The 12,609-nt window shown below is 38.4% G+C and overlaps 1 protein-coding gene across 9 annotated transcripts in view; it reads left to right on the top strand.

Moving 5' to 3' along the window:
- Nucleotides 1-12,609, top strand: part of rapgef6 (Rap guanine nucleotide exchange factor 6) — a 108,040-nt gene that overhangs the window by 53,444 nt on the left and 41,987 nt on the right. For all 9 annotated transcript variants that reach the window (NM_001374789.1, XM_018092131.2, XM_018092132.2 and 6 more), the window contains 6 exon segments: nucleotides 1,082-1,234; nucleotides 3,172-3,336; nucleotides 4,615-4,722; nucleotides 6,349-6,552; nucleotides 7,469-7,577; nucleotides 7,958-8,204. In NM_001374789.1, coding sequence (NP_001361718.1) covers nucleotides 1,082-1,234; nucleotides 3,172-3,336; nucleotides 4,615-4,722; nucleotides 6,349-6,552; nucleotides 7,469-7,577; nucleotides 7,958-8,204 — 986 coding nt within the window.

Below are 12,609 nucleotides of genomic sequence, written 5' to 3'. Positions count from 1 at the left end.
TGAGTGCTGTAATAAAATCAAAAGGTGCTTCAGCCAAGTATTAGCTTTAGGGGGTGATGATTCTTGCTTTTCCTGCTTTCACTAAACTGTTTCTAATTTGTCTTCAACTTCTTTATATAGATGATAATTTTGCAATAAAGGTGAAATACATTCTGACATGATTTATCTTCCTTTTTTTTTTTAATTAAAAAAAAAAACTGCCATTTTGGTGTATATCCTTTTTATATCCAGTGTAGAATGGCTAGTTCTAAGCTTTTCAATTGGTCTCTATTTTCTATTTTTTATCACTTTTGAATTATTTGCTTTCCTCATCTGTCTCCAGCTTTCATATGGCGGTCTGCTGACTGCTGCAGACAAAAAACTATTGCTCTTTGAGGCTACAATTTAATTGTTACCTTTTTTTTTTTTTTTTTTACTTATATTCCAGATTTTCATTTGCTCACTGCCTGGTTGCTAGGGTAATTTGAACCCTAGCAACCATATAGCTGCTAAAGTTCCAAAGTGGAGAGTTAATGAATACAGCTAGATAATTTAAAAACCACAATAATTAAAAAATGAAAACCAATTGCAAATTGTTTCAGAATAGCACTCTCTACAACGTTCTAAAACTTAATTTAGGTTAATTTAGCTTAATTAATTTATTAGGGAAGCTTCCATGGGTGACATGGTTATTAGCATTAGGCAGTAATCATTAGGCATTTTGAATGTACATATTTGCTAAACCTGTCTTGTTCCTTGTTCTCTATTTTGACCACAACAAGGACATTTTCTCAGACCAAGAATAGTCAGCTAAAATATTTCACATTCTGTATAAATGTTTTTAGGAAATGATCTAGACCTTTTTCTGCTTTGCTTTAAACTCTTCAATTTCATTTCCATATTTTAAAAAAAGCATGTTTTCCAACACTCTTAGCCATTTTAGTCTCTGTGGTTTTTTCTGCTAGTGAGATGTAGAAGCATGAAATGGTGGTGAAGCAAGTTCTGAGTCAAGTCATCTGTTGTTGTTGGACTGCACAGTTGCTGAACCAGTCTTTTTATGTACTATATATTTCTTAATTACCCTCGTATTTTTTTGGGACAGTTTGTGTGCATAGCACAACAGGACTACTTTCGGATATTAAACCATGTGGAAAAAAATACCCACAAAGTCAAGGAAAAGGGGGAGATTGTTATGGTTAATGAACACCGAGAACTGGATCGAAGTGGCACTCGAAAGGGACATATAGTAATTCAGGTAAGATATATGGGGTTTATGTAATAAAAGGTGCAAAATTTGCTGCAGATCTAGTCACCTATTGCCACCTACAATCAGCAGGTAGCATTAACTGGCCACCTGTTTAAAAGGAAACATCCTATTGGGGGGGGGGGGCAGAATATTAATTCTGCCATTTATGAGTTGTAACAAAGACATTGTATAATTTACAAATTTGTTAAGATTTAAAAAAAAAAAAAAAAAAAAAAAAAATATGGACACATTCACTAATTCATTCCTATTAACTTTTTATATCTGAGTTAAGCCACATAGAGTGGCCCTTAATGCTTGTGGATTTTTTTCCTAAGGGAATACATTTAGAACAATTGTTTAATATCACTTTGAATGACAACCAATTGTTTTTTTGCTGAAAACCTCAATGTCCACATAGAAGATTTAAAGATTTTATAGATGTTAAAGGGATTGTGTCATGATTTGTATGGTATACGTTTTATTTCTGAATTACACTGTTTACATAGCAAATAATTCACTCTGCAATTTAAAGTTTGTTCTTGAACCAACAAATGTATATTTTTAGTTAAAATATTGGTGTGTAGGTGCCATCTCAGTGCATTGTGCCTGAGTCTGAGCTTTCAGAAGGAGCCAGTGCTACACATTAAAACTGCTTTGCTTTCAGGTAACCTATTGTTTCTCCTACTCCCATGTAACTGGAGGAGTCCCAAGCCTGACTTGGATTTCTTACTATTGAGTGCTATTCTGATACCTACTGGGAGCTGCTATCTTGCTGCTTTCCCATTGTTCTGCTGATCGGCTGCTGGGAGGGGGGTGATATCACTCCAACTTGCAGCGCAGCAGTAAAGTGTGACTGAAGTTTATCAGAGCACAGTTCTTATGGCTGGGGCACCGTGGGAAAGGAAGAATATGGCTAGCCCCATGTCAGATTTTAAGGCTAAAATAAAAAAATGTTTGTGTTTTTGAAAAATGGATTACATTGCAGATCACTAGAGCTAATATGGCATCAACAACAATCTGCCATGTAGTTGTCATGCAGTAAATCTATGAACTTGTTTCCATTCACTGGGCCGGCAGTATTATTATTCCCGTCAATAACTGGGCAGTTATGTGCAGTCTTAATGTGCAGTAAGAGGCTTTCTCCTCCTTCACTTTGCTTAGATGAGGGGTTCTCTGGTATACTCCTACAATTAACTTGCCTGTCACTTTACAATCTGTGAAAAGTTTAACTCTCTCTTATAATTCTCCTCGAGAGATTATTCATTTATTCTGGCTTTCTAATCATGTTTATTCAAATTCCTTCTCATTTGCTATTTCCCCAATCCCCCAGAAACAAGAATTAGCCCTATATATTTTCTGCTGACTCATTTAGTTGTCTCAACAGTGCTAATAAGGGGTGGTTAATTAATCTGAAAAAGGAGAAAAAACACAGTTTACATAGCAGATTAGCTCTGTAGTATACAATAGGTTAGGATTTGTGTAGACTAGAGGAGCTAAACCCATTGTATTCTACAGGGGTTATTGGTTATCTGCTATTTATCCTGGGCCATTTTGCCATATTTCAACTAATTTTGTGGTGCTACTGTCCCTATCGCTCTCCTTTATCCCATCTCCTTTTTCAGCCAGTGATTTTAATCATTATGCCCTTATGGGCATTATATCTAAAGTAATAAAACACTGATCTGTTTCATTGTAAAGCAGCTTCAGCTATAAGCCTAATTAGCAGTGACTAACAGCAGCTAATTTTTGGCCCTGCTCAGGAACAGAATTTGTTCTCAAATTGATGACCATATCCTTTAGTTATATTAACATTTCCCATGGCATAGCATACAGTACCCTAAACCCTGGCCTTTGTGATCTGTTTTTAAGACTGCTAGCTCTGCTTTACTGGACTGCTTAAAACTCATTGTTTATAAAAAGTTCAACTTTTTTCTTCATTAATTTAGGGGACTCCAGAAAGACTCATCTTGCACCTAATAGAAGAGCACTCTGTTGTTGACCCAACATACATAGAGGATTTTCTATTAACATACAGGACATTCCTTTCAAGTCCATTAGAGGTTGGGGACAAGCTTTTGGAGTGGTTTAAAGATGACAGTCGTCGTGACAAGGTTTGTAAATTTGTTCACTAAGGGTTGGGAATATGAAAAGCAATCTCAAACCAGTTGTGGTTTCTGCTGCTTATTTCATGTAAAAGGGTTAGCATTTGCTACGCTGTTTCCTTTCATGTGAGTATATCATGTGGTGCTTTTATTTGCAATTGTATGTTTACTGCGACTCCCATTTCAGTTAAAGCCATAGCTGTGTCTAGATTAGCTGAGTTTATACTCCCATCTTGCTTGCTAGCTACTGTATAAATATGTGGAGGCCATTAATAATTAGGCACATATTAATTATTTAAAGGAGAAGGAAAGGCTAAATCACTGGGGAGTGCGAAATGTCAGGTACCCCCCAGTGATTGTAATTGCTTACCTTTTACCCCGGGCTGGTGCTTCTGTTAGGAGAAAACTGCACCAACCCAGGGTATATGCAAGCAAATTCTTCAGAGTCCCAGGGCTGACACATGCGCAGTTGAGCGAAAGGCTGGCTTTTTTGTTAAAATCGGCTTTTCACTCTACTGCGGATACAGGAAGAAGGAGCGCTTGCATACACCCCGACTGGTGTGGTTTCTCCTAACAGGTGCACTGGCCGGGGGTTTTCAGGTAAGTGATTAAAATCACTGGGGCTGCCTAACATTTTGGCACCCCCCAGTGATGTAGCCTTTCCTTCTCCTTTAAATGCCACAGAATGTAAAATAAACATGAGTAAGCCTAATACATGCCAAATGTTTCTGCTCAATGAAAACCTGTATTTTTTTGCCAACACGCTGTTCAGGGGTTATCAAGTGATTACAGTCACGGGGAGTACCTAACTATGGTAACCCCCCTGTGATTGAATCTTTCCTTCTTTAAGAAGCTTCACAAACATATATACAAATCCTGCCCTCTTGTTTTAGGCATGTGGCAAATCTGACAAAACTTCACCATGCAGAGTTTGGTTTCTTCTCTGTAATGTGTCTGGGACTATTTCACATGCTGTGATCTGTTCAGATTGGCAGAAGCAAAGCTATGCAATCCGTATAACAAGAGAATTTCCAATCCTGATATAAAGCATAACATAAATCACATTTTTGAATAAATAAATGCCATTGATGACAAATGTAAAAAATCAAAATAAATAATGACGATGTTTTTGGGTCATGAACTTGGTGGGGCAATTAGTTGAAAAGGGCCAAGTCTGGCCAGTCACGTAGCCTGCATTTGCTAGTTTGCTGGTAACTTTTATATACATACATTTGCTGTTTATTATTCTAAGAACTGTATAAACTGAGGTTTTGCTTGGTTCCATAGGTAACACGAGTTGTCCTTCTTTGGGTTAACAACCACTTTAATGATTTTGAAGGAGACCCTGCCATGACAAGGTTTTTGGAAGAATTTGAACGGAATCTTGAAAATGCGGTATGTTCTATTTTATGCAAAGACTGATCTGCTGCTAACTTTTGTTAGGTAATATGTATCATGCATCGGTAGATTGGAAAGTAAGGAGGAATCGTAGCTCCTTTAACTTCCTGCTCTTTTGGCTGCTTGGGTTGTAGGAAAAACTGCAACAATAAAGATGTGAATATACTTTGCATAATCGTTAGGCCATAGGCCTATGCTGGTCACATAGTGTATGGTCACCTTTAACATTATATGTGTTCATTTTAGAATCTGCTTTTCTGTATGACATAAACATATTCACCTTTTTAACACAATTGCAATGAATAGGGCTTCTGCTGTTTATACTTATCACCTATTGTTTTAGTCATGTAAAAACTCTATGGTTTTTGTTATTTCTTAAAGGAACAGTAACACCAAAAAATTAAAGTGTATAAAAGTAATAAGAATAAAATATACTGCTCCCCTGCACTAGTACAACTGGTGTGTTTGCCCCAGAAATGTATGTAAACAAAGCTGCTGTTTAGCCACGGGGGCAGCCATTCAAAGGAGAAAAGGCACAGGCACATAGGAGATAACAGATAAACACTATTGTATTCTAGAGAGGTCATCTGTTATCTGCTATGTAACCTGTGCCTTTTTTCCAACTTTAATGGCTGCCCCCATGGCTACACAGCAGCTTATTTATATAAACTATAGTAGTATTACTGTAGCAAACACACAACTTTTACCAGTGCAGGGCAACAGTACATTATATTTTAATTACTTTAAAAAAACTTTCATTTTTTGGTGTTACTGTTCCTTTAAACTGAAACACGGCACCCAGGGAAAGTGAAGCCACTCCATGTTTAGTGCTTGCAAAGTAGATAATTAGATTCCCAGTACACACACAATGCACTACTGTTACAAGAAGGGAAGAGGGTTGTACACTGGGAATCTAATATCTACCTCACAAGGACCAAACAGAGACTTTAAATGTTCCCTTTTGTCCTGTTTAGCATAATACAAAAATGGGATGGGATTAGCAAATCTGAAGGCACTGCTATGCAAAAGTAGCTTCAATGATGGTTTAACATTTGTATTGAAACTGCTGGATGATCCTGAAGTTATATTGGGTAACACAGTAGCATCAGAAAAATTTAGTATTTTTACAATAAGAATTCTGTACTATATCTAGTGGCAGATTTAAGATCTAGACTAAGGAAGAAAATAAGAGAAAAGGCTATGTCTTGTATGACAGAGATAAGAACTGAATAGCTAAAGCATTAGCTTCCTGAATGGACTTGCATGATGCTTTGCTGGTCTTGGAACTGCAGTGTATCTTCTGCTATCCTTATATTCTGCAGCAGGGGGTACAGTATTATTTGTTTCATTGATTTATGTCACCACCGTGTAAATTATGTGACATAAATCAATGAAACAAATAATGTACCCCCTGCTGCAGAATATAAAGTTTCCAATTCTAACCGATAATTTATATTAAGTATATATGTATATACTTTTACACACACACACACTTATATATACATTCATACATAAATGTATATACAAAACTAAACTAGTTTGTTAATAAAATGATTTCTGTCTATTTAAACTAGTATGACTTTTGAGAACGTACTTAAATTGATAATAATCTGTGCCCCACAGAAAATGAAGGGTCATCTGCGACTGCTAAACATAGCCTGTGCTGCAAAGGCTAAACTGAGACAGGTTACATTGCTTAAGCCTTCCCGTGAATCGCCTTTTTATTTCAACGTCGTTGGGGGAAGCGACAAAGGTTTCGGCATGTTTATTGAAAGTGTTGAGCCTGGAAGCAAAGCAACAGAAGCTGGATTAAAACGCGGAGATCAGGTAAGATTTTTTTGAGTTTGGTTCAGTTATATCTGTTACTGTAAGTACATAGCATATAACATTAACTATGATGTCTATTTTTTCTTTTTGTTATATTGGTAAATACATACAGCTCATTATAGTAGTATTTGCCTGTGGTTCTCCCTACTGTTACACCCATCATTCTGTGTATCTCCAAATCCTGGTTGAAATCAGAGGCTTTAAAATGTAGCAATCAGATTTTGCAGATAAAATATTTTGCCTGAGAAATGCTTGCATCAGTTGGTAGGGAGGGCAAATGATTCCTCTCCATGTGACGTTAGCCTAAGGGGTCACTGGCTTACATAACTGAAGTCAAAGCTCTGGTACATTTGTGAAAATAGAAGATAGAGTCCACAGCAGTGTAGAGAAGACTTCAAGAAGCAGGGCTAAATGGTCATGTAGCAGTTAGGAAACCTCTGCTTTGACAAAACAGGGTTAGTACATTTGCTTTGGGCCATGAAACAACTGGACTCTAGTAGAATGGAAAAGTCAAAACCAATATTTATAGACAGCAACTCCTATCCAGCGCTCAGTACAAAGTTCCTGATGTGAGAAGGAACATGAGAAGGTCACATGTTTATTAGACACAGAGAATGACTGCTTGGAAATAAGAGAATTTTTTTTTAGAATAGATCCACCTAGGTTCAGCTAAGTACAGTGAATAGAAATCTATCGTCCGAGAATCAGCCCCTATGCTGACATCAGCTTTTCCCTGTGTCTGCGCCAAGAGCCACTGAGCCGGCCCATGTGCAGACACACGGATTGGATTTTAGCATTGAAATCTGCTCCATGCGCCTGAACCTAAACAATTTTTTGATATTTCTTTGCTATACATTTCTATCTTAAGATAGAGTTATTAGCTAACTGATGCTGTTCCTTTTTCCTGTTGTAAAAGATTATGGAAGTCAATGGCCAAAATTTTGAGACTATCGTTTACGCCAAAGCCCTGGAGATCTTGAAAAACAATACACATCTTTCCATCACTGTCAAGACCAACATTTTTGGTGAGTTAATAATATAATAATATAGACATGTTCTGATGTTGGTAGTGTTCATCTTCCTGTAGTTCTGCAAAGAACTTTTTACACTTCCTGCAAAATAATATAAAAACTATTTGCCCCATTATGTGTGTGCAATCCATTAATAAAGGGCCAGTAACACCATAGATTAAAAGTATTATTATGCTGTAATTATAAGTGTAAATCATGCCAAGGGCAGGTACCTCTTCTGCCTACCCGTAGTTTTCTCTCCTACCCCCGCTGCCAGCCTGAGTCACAGGTCCTCGTTTAAAATATGATGCTTTCAATGCCCATTCAAAAAAATTATAGGCTTAGTATTAATTTTATGATTTTTTTTGTCTCTCCATAATATAATTGAACCATAGTGTTTAAAGAGCTTCTTAATCGAATCGGGCAGGAGAAAAAAAATGGAGTCCCACACATCCCCAAAATTGCAGAGAAGAAGAACAATAGATATTCCATCCCTGATCTCCCCAATGATGTAGAACAGATGTTTCCACGGGATCGCGCAAGCAAGAAAATGAAAGCCAATACGGTGTCTGGAGGGCGGAATCGCATCCGGAAGATTTTGGACAAAACACGTTTTAGTATATTACCACCTAAGCCATTCAGGTAAATAGATCTAATTGACTCACAGGTTCTGTAATGCTTTATATACAAGCACTATTACAATAAGGCTATAGGGAAAAATATATAAAAAAATTGTATCAAAAATTTTTCACAAATCTCTGCATCTTGATGGCAGGGTATAAATTTTTATATAAAATTGCGTCAGAATTTGGAATGTCAGCTGTTGCCCTCTCTGCGATGCGGCCCCCCTCTGTCAAATCCCAAGTGAGGGGGGCAGGATCCTATAGGCTGCCACAGGGCAGCACTAGGGGATGGAACGCCCCTGCAGGGCACCCAAAGATTTGCACCTGATGGTGCCTTTTTTTGGCATGTTACACTATATCTGGATCCCATATTGTTCTATATTGTGTTTAATTGCCATATATCTGTATATCAGGGTACATATATTTATTTTTCTTGAAAATGACTTGGCTACTGCAGAACCATTTGTTAACCAGGCTAGACTGCTGTTCATTTACCTGTGTTTAAATGGGTTGTTATCTTCCAAACTCCCTTTTTTAGATAGTACAATATAAATAAACAATTACTTTCTAAAATCAAAGATTAAAGTTTCACATAGCGTTTTTCAGGCTACAGTTTAACCCAGGTGAGCTGTTACAATGTGCTACATTACTTGATACATTTCTTATAGCAACTAATTTTAATGAAATTTAGGGGTTATTTGTCAAATTAGAACAGTTTACAGTGGCTGTAACCACCTCTGATCTGCTTTAAATGAGAAGGTAAAAAATTCTACTTTAAAGGGGTTCTAAATAAATATATCACCAGTGTGTTTGCTTTAGAAATGCAGCACTGTTGCAGAACTAGGCTAAAATTTGGCCTGTTTCCCACTCTGACCTGACAGCAGTTCATATTGATAATCTGCAGAGAAGGCATGTTTCTCTGATGCTCATCGAGTTTACATATTTTGGGCAGTGCTGCAAGCATAGCTGGTGGCCATCGTAGATAATGCTGTAGTACTTGTGCAGTTAGGGGCAGTATTTTGGTACTGGGGTTCTACCTAAAACATAAATGCGTATATAGCAGTCATGGAACTTATGAATGAGTGAATATGTTTGTCAGCGTTCTGGTCCTGCTAAGAGGAACTTTCTTAAGACATGCCAAACACATCAGAATCCCACAACCCAAAATATGCACTTTATAATGTAAATTGGCATCCAACTCACTCCTTGTAGTGTGATCACCATGCAGTATATACAACAGTGGTCCCCAACCAGTGGCTCATGAGTACCACCCCCCTCCCAGAGTCCTCAAAGTAGGTGCCCGTTTCAAATCTCTGGTTTTGGAAGCGCAGAGAGATAGACACAGAGCCTCCTAGCAGTCCACATGGGGCTACCAAATAGCCAGTCACAGTCCTTATTTGGCATCCTCACAAGTAAAAAAAGGTTGGGGATCTCTAAAAAAAGAAAAGGAGGCTCAGGATCAGTTACCAAAGAAAATAAAAGCCCCTCAGGCTCAATCATAAATTGATTGTCACTATAAAAGCGGTATATGGCAAAATGGAGTCACTTGTACAAAGTATCAAGTGACTGGGCTTTGTGTAGAACTATTGTGGTTTCCATAACAACCAAAATATCGTGGACCACACGCACCTTCAGAGTCCAAGTATATAATTTGAGTATGTGCAACCCAAACATACAGTGCTTTGCTTAAGTATTCACCCCCTTGGCATTTTTCATGTTTTGTTGCCTCACAACCTGGAATGAAAATGGATTGTTTTGAGAGTTTGCACCATTTCATTTACAGAACATGCCTACAACTTTAAAGATGTGTTTTGTTTTGTTTTTTATTATGGAGCAAACAACAAATAGGACAATACAACAGAAAACTTCAGTGTGCATAACTATTTACCCCCCTAAAGTCAGTACTTTGTAGAGCCACCTTTTGCGGCAATTACAGCTGCAAGTCGCTTTGGATTAGTCTCTATGAGCTTGCCACATCTTGCCACTGGGAATTTTGCCCATTCCTCAAGACAAAACCGCTCCAGCTCCTTCATGTTGGAATCGTTTTCGCTTGTGAACAGCAATCTTCAAGTCTGACCACAGATTCTCAATTGGATTGAGGTCTTGACTTTGATGAGGCCATTCCAACTCATTTAAATGTTTCCCCTTAAAGGAACAGTAACACCAAAAAATGTATATATTTTAAAGAAATTAAACTATAATGTACTGCTGCCCTGCACTGGTAAAAGTTTTGTGTTTGCTTCAGAAACATTACTAGAGTTTATATAAACCCTGGTGTGTAGCCATGGGGGCAGCCATTCAAAAGAAGAAAAGGCACAGGTTATATAGCAGCTAACAGATAAACCCTGTAGAATTCAATGGTGTCTTATCTGTAATCTGATATGTAACCTGTGCCTTTTCTCCTTTTTTCCAGCTTGAATGGCTGCCCCCATGGCTACACAGCAGCTTATTTATATAAACTATAGTAGTGTTCCTGAAGCAAATACCCCAGTTTTACCATTGCAGGGCCACAGTACGTTACATTTCCAATACTTTAAAACACTTTCATTTTTTGGTGTTACTGTTCCTTTAAACGCCTCGGGTGTTGCTTTAGCAGTATGCTTCAGGTCATTGTCCTGCTGAAAGGTGAACCTCCATCCCAGTCTCAAATCACAGGCAGACTGCCACAGGTTTTGCTCAAGAATATCCCTGTATTTAGCACCATCCATCTTTCCCTCGACTCGGACCAGTTTCCCAGTCCCTGCTGCTGAAAAACATTTGGGGAGTCACCCACATGCCTTTTGGCAAACTCAAAATGTGCCTTCTTATTTTTAATGTTACGTAATGGCTTTTTTCTGGCTACTATTCCATAAAGCCCAGCTCTATGGAGTGTATGGCTTATTGTGGTCCTATGGACAGATACTCCAGTCTGCTGTGGAACTTTGCAACTTCTTCCTCTCTGATTAATGCCCTCCTTGCCTGGTCTGTGAGTTTTGGTGGGCGGTCCTCTTTTGGCAGGTTTGCTGTACCATGTTCTTTCGAATTGAAGATGATGGATTTGATCCCTACTTTGGAGAGCTCCTTGGCCTTCATGGTGTGATGCCTCTTGCTTAGTGGTGTTGAAGCCTCCAGGGCCTTTTAGAAAGGATGTGTTTATACTGACAGATCATGTGACACTTGCACACAGGGGGACTTCATTTGATTAATTATGTGACTTTTGAAGGTAATTGGTTGCACCAGGACTTTTTAGGGGCTTCATGGCAAAGGGGTGAATACATATGCACATAGTAACATAGTAAGTTGGTTTGAAAAAAGACATGCGCCCATCACGTTCAACCATAATGCCTATATATAACCTGCCTAACTACTAGTTGATCCAGAGAAAGGCAAAAAACCCCATCTGAAGCCTCTCTAATTTGCCGCAGAAGGGAAAAAATTCCTTCCTGACTCCAAGATAGCAATCGGACCAGTCCCTGGATCACCTTGTACTAAGAGCTATCTCCCATAACTCTGTATTCCCTCACTTGCTAAGAATCCATCCAGCCCCTTCTTGAAGTTATATAATGTATCAGCCAGCACGACTGATTCGGGGAGGGAATTCCAGAACTTCACAGCTCTCACAGTAAAAAATCCTTTCCGAATATTTAAACGGAACCTCCCTTCTTCTAAACGGAGTGGGTGCCCTCGTGTCCGTTGGAAGGACCTACTGGTAAATAAAGCATTAGAAAGGTTATTATATGATCCCCTTATATATTTATACATAGTTATCATGTCACCTCTTAAGCGCCTCTTCTCCAGTGTAAACAGACCCAACTTGGCCAGTCTTTCTTCATAAGTGAGACTTCCCATACCCTTTACCAACTTAGTTGCCCTTCTCTGGACCCTCTCTAACTCAATCATGTCTCGTTTGAGCACTGGAGACCAAAACCGAACAGCATATTCTAGATGGGGCCTTACCAGCGCTCTGTAAAGGGGAAGAATAACCCCCTCCTCCCGTGAATCTATACCCCTTTTAATACAGCTCAAAACCTTGTTTGCCCTTGCAGCTGTTGCCTGGCATTGCTTGCTACAGCCAAGTTTATTATCTACAAGGACTCCAAGGTACTTCTCCGTTATGGATTTGCCTAGTGCAGTCCCATTAAGGGTATACGGGGCTTGCATATTTTTACATCCCAGGTGCATGACCTTACATTTATCCACATTAAATCTCATCTGCCACTTAGCCGCCCAGATTGCCAGTTGGTCACGATCCTTCTGCAAGGATGCCACATCCTGGACAGAATTGACTGGTCTGCAGAGTTTTGTGTCATCTGCAAACACTGATACATAACTTATAATACCCTCCCCCAAGTCATTTATGAACAAGTTAAACATGCTAACTTTCAGTTTTTATTTTTTTTTTTAATTCTTTTTATATATATATATATATATATATATATATATAT

This window comes from Xenopus tropicalis, chromosome 3, assembly GCF_000004195.4.
Source record: "Xenopus tropicalis strain Nigerian chromosome 3, UCB_Xtro_10.0, whole genome shotgun sequence".
NCBI lineage: Eukaryota > Metazoa > Chordata > Amphibia > Anura > Pipidae > Xenopus > Xenopus tropicalis.
The sequence above is the reverse complement of the archived record's forward strand: the minus strand, read 5'-3'. Positions and strand labels throughout refer to the sequence as shown.